The 3,722-nt window shown below is 39.8% G+C and overlaps 1 protein-coding gene across 1 annotated transcript in view; it reads left to right on the top strand.

The window, feature by feature from the left end:
• The window catches only part of LOC105288504 (collagen alpha-6(VI) chain), a 97,278-nt gene that overhangs the window by 80,161 nt on the left and 13,395 nt on the right, over positions 1-3,722 (top strand). The window contains exon 33 of the mRNA XM_011354761.2: positions 1,162-1,258. Within this exon, the coding sequence (XP_011353063.1) occupies positions 1,162-1,258 (97 nt within the window). The remainder of the gene's footprint in view (positions 1-1,161; positions 1,259-3,722) is intronic.

The raw sequence follows: 3,722 nt of genomic DNA, 5'->3' as shown, positions 1-3,722 counted from the left end.
ATCTCTTAGGCATTAGATAGGATCACACCTACAATTTTCCTTCAACTATCAATGATCTCTAAGTCGGTTGACTGACAAGCTAATTATTCTTCATTATCTGGAGCCTCCTTCTCTTCTCCCTGCTCTCCAGCCTCAGACTCCCCAGGTAGGTTACTAACAATGGGCCCAAACTAAAAATGGTTGGGAGTTGTTCAGAAGAGAGCTGCCTGGATATGGATCTGGGCGTGCATTGCAAAGCCAGCTTCAATGCTCAGTTCATTGTGGAGACTCAAAGATATTTGTGAAGCACAGTCTTTTTTTGGTCCTCTGGGACCTGGGGCAGGGCAGGAGGGTGTCTCTAATCCTCCTGCTTAAATGGCATTTGATCAGTCCTTTTGTTCGCAAATGCAAAGGGTTCGATGCTTGGGGTGTTCTATTCAAGAACAAGACAAAGCCATCATTGGGTAGTTTTATTTACGTGTAGCAAGTAAAGGAGACGGGATTCGCATTCAAAGCTCTGTCTCCCCTAAGAAAGGCTTAGCCATTGCTTATATACACTATTTGGTTAATCACATGTTGATTTCTTCTTTGCGGGGGACTAAACTTATCTGGATGGGTTCCAGTCAAGCTCACTCTGTTAAAGCTGTGTCTGTAAAATACTGTGCTACATTTTAACATTTAGTGAGAATAACATTTAGTAAGAATGCCCAGACCTTGAGACCCTTGTCTATCTAACATTTAACCTTTCTTTGAGCTTCAGTTTCCTCATCCATAAAATGTGGATGATAAACATAAGAAAAAATGCACTGAGTTGTTGAGATAATGAATAGGAAAGTGCTTTGTGGTCTCCAATGACCCACGTGGCACCCACCCTGTGCCAGTAAGTGCTTTTCAGTTATGAACTCATTTAATGTTCACAGCAGCCCTGTTAAGAGTAGTAGTATGATTATTCCATTTTACAGGTGAGGAAACAATCAAAGTAACTTGTCATACAGCTAAAGGGAGCGTTGGGACTTAAACCCAGGCAGTGGTCTCAGCCACCCTGATATGCTGTGCCTTCTCGTGACTGTCTTAGAAGAAGCGGTGTTGTTCTCTCCACATATTAGCTCTCTGAACAATCCTGGAAAGTTCTTGCAGCTCCACCCACTAAGCTGTTTTTCCTCTTGTTTCTGCTTCTTACAGATCGACAACACTGGTACATTCCAAGTAATAATGGTTCCATCCAGGGCCAACTACTCGTCAGCATTAGAGAGACTCCAGAGGTGCACTTTCTGCTATGGTAAGACCCACAGAGAGAACATAATTTGATCAGGCCTGTTAAACACATTGAGTCACCATTGGCAGGAGCAGCTAGAACTTGGCATCAAGGAGATGAGTGGCCTTGGGAGAATTTTGCTGGAGTTCCAGGCTCACCTCATCACACTGCATTGTCCATGGATGGAGCCTCATGGTTCAGCAAGCAGGGTCTCTTCCTAGGTATCACAGCAAGAGGCTTACACTCCAGGCTTCTCTGCTTTATGCAACTTCCAGGAAACACTAATGATTTTTAGAAAAATTTAGCCTGTCTCATTGCCAAGTTTTTCATGCCGTAAAGTATATTTATGTGTTTTCTAAATCTCAAATGTTCACAACCCCAAAGAAATGTTTTTCAGTAGAAGTGGAAATTAGCTGAAATTTGTGCATTTCTCATTGAAAAGACCCTTCACAGACTCCCAAATGTTAAGCATCAAAAAGATTTGCAGTGTTTGTTTTTGTGTCATGTTTCATATACAGAGAACTGGCTAGACTTGTATTTGAGTATTCTAATAAGTTGAATGTTCTAATAATAATGAAGAGAGTGAAAGCCACTGAGATTACCGGTGGATGTGATAGCTCACAGTTATCAAACATTTATTAGAAACCATACATGTTCTAATTGCTTTACATAGCTCTGATGATGCTTATTGTGTTCCAAACATTCTTCTAATTGTTCCATTCAATCCTTATAATCACCTTAAAATGTTTGAACTATTATTAGCTCCATTTTACAGATGAGGAAAATTAGATGAAACAATTTGCTCCGGGCATCACAGCCAGATCAAACTCAAGAAAGCTGGCTTTAAAATGACTAATTTATGAGTAACAAGAGATCCCATAATTCTGTTGCCAGAAACTGTATTATTTTCCTTTGAAAGAAATGCTGAATTCCTCTTCTTCTCCATGTGTATCAATGAAATGCTAACACTTGCCATATAACTGACCTCACAGGGAGAAGTAGGATTTCTTCTAATAGCCTTGTCTTCTTCTGTCTTCCTCTCTACTTTCTTCTAATCAGTCTTTCTCCTTCCCTCATTCATTCACTCCTGTGCACTCTTCCTTACCCCCTCCATTGCACAGGGTCAGTTAGGCACTGGCATTCTTACTGAAAACCACATCCCACCCTTTAACGTGCTAGCCATACCTTGGATAGTCACATCCCACCCTCTACTTTCAAACATGTCAGTTACAGCAGTGTGCTGGTATGTTGCACAGTCAGAAGTTGCACATGTGTGACTGGGGATAGATTTTGGCTCCATTTCTTGGCTTAAACCCTTGTTTCGTCTCTCAGGCATATAATGGAAGATAGTTTGGCTATCGTTTCCTACAATTAAAAAATCTCACAAAATGGAGCAAATGGGCAGCCTGCTGTCCCTGATTTTAGAAACTGCCTTGCACACAGGCAACTGTTCTGTCATCTGACCATTAAATATGGTCATAAAGTTTTACTGAAATTCAGTAAGGGAAATATAACTTGTCCAGAGCCACAATGAGTCCATGAGCATATACGAAGCTGGGAAGTTTGCTATGTCCCCTAGGATCTGGTTATTAACCTTTCATCTAACAGCTTTTATTTGTGGCCCAGACCCATATCTAAGTACCAGCTGTCCACACGCGTGTTATTCCATTCTCTTTCTACTCTTTAGTTTTTAAAGAGACCATTCTCATCCTTAGCTATCAATTATTACTGCAAACCTGGGATTACAGAATGTCAGCTCTGGAAGGGCTTTCTGGGTGAATCTGATCCAGCCACCTAATTGTGCAGAGGAGTTGTGCAGACTAGAGCCCCAGCGATGACTTGGACAGAGGCACACAGAGTGTTACTGGGTACACTAGACCAAAACCCAAGTGTCCTCAGGCCAGGGGCCTCCCCATTGCTACAGCACAGGGCCTTGTCTCTAACAATAGAACACTGATTTCGTATGTAGAAACTTCTAGAAATGCTGCTATGTTTTTTGACAACATGATTTTATTCTCCTGCCCTCAGTGCCTTCTGTAAAATTAGAAGATTAAGTGACCTTTAAGACTCTTCCATTTCCAATTTCTTTTATATTTCTCTGAATATTCATTGTGGTCAGAGTCAATAAAATTCGCTTTCTGTTTTTATTACTATATATTCTTTTCTTAAATGAGATATGCATATTTATTAAAATGACCTCATTTTATGAAGGTCCCTTAATATGCAGTATTTCTATTCATTTATTTAACAAACACATATTGAACTTTCAAATAATAATCACTATGGAGATAGAAACATGAGCAGTAGCTTTGTCCTTAATGTCTATACACAGGTATTGAATTATAAATCTTTATTCAAATTAAAATAAAAGATTCATTGCTTCACTCTAAGCAGATTACTTTTCATAGAACAGTCTGAGCATAATGATAAGGGCCATTGATTTAACCTGTATATTGTCAATCTAGAAAGATCATTAGCTTTTATGTAA

The sequence above is a fragment of the Pteropus vampyrus genome, unplaced genomic scaffold (assembly GCF_000151845.1).
Source record: "Pteropus vampyrus isolate Shadow unplaced genomic scaffold, Pvam_2.0 Scaffold1, whole genome shotgun sequence".
Classification (NCBI taxonomy): domain Eukaryota; kingdom Metazoa; phylum Chordata; class Mammalia; order Chiroptera; family Pteropodidae; genus Pteropus; species Pteropus vampyrus.
The sequence above is the reverse complement of the archived record's forward strand: the minus strand, read 5'-3'. Positions and strand labels throughout refer to the sequence as shown.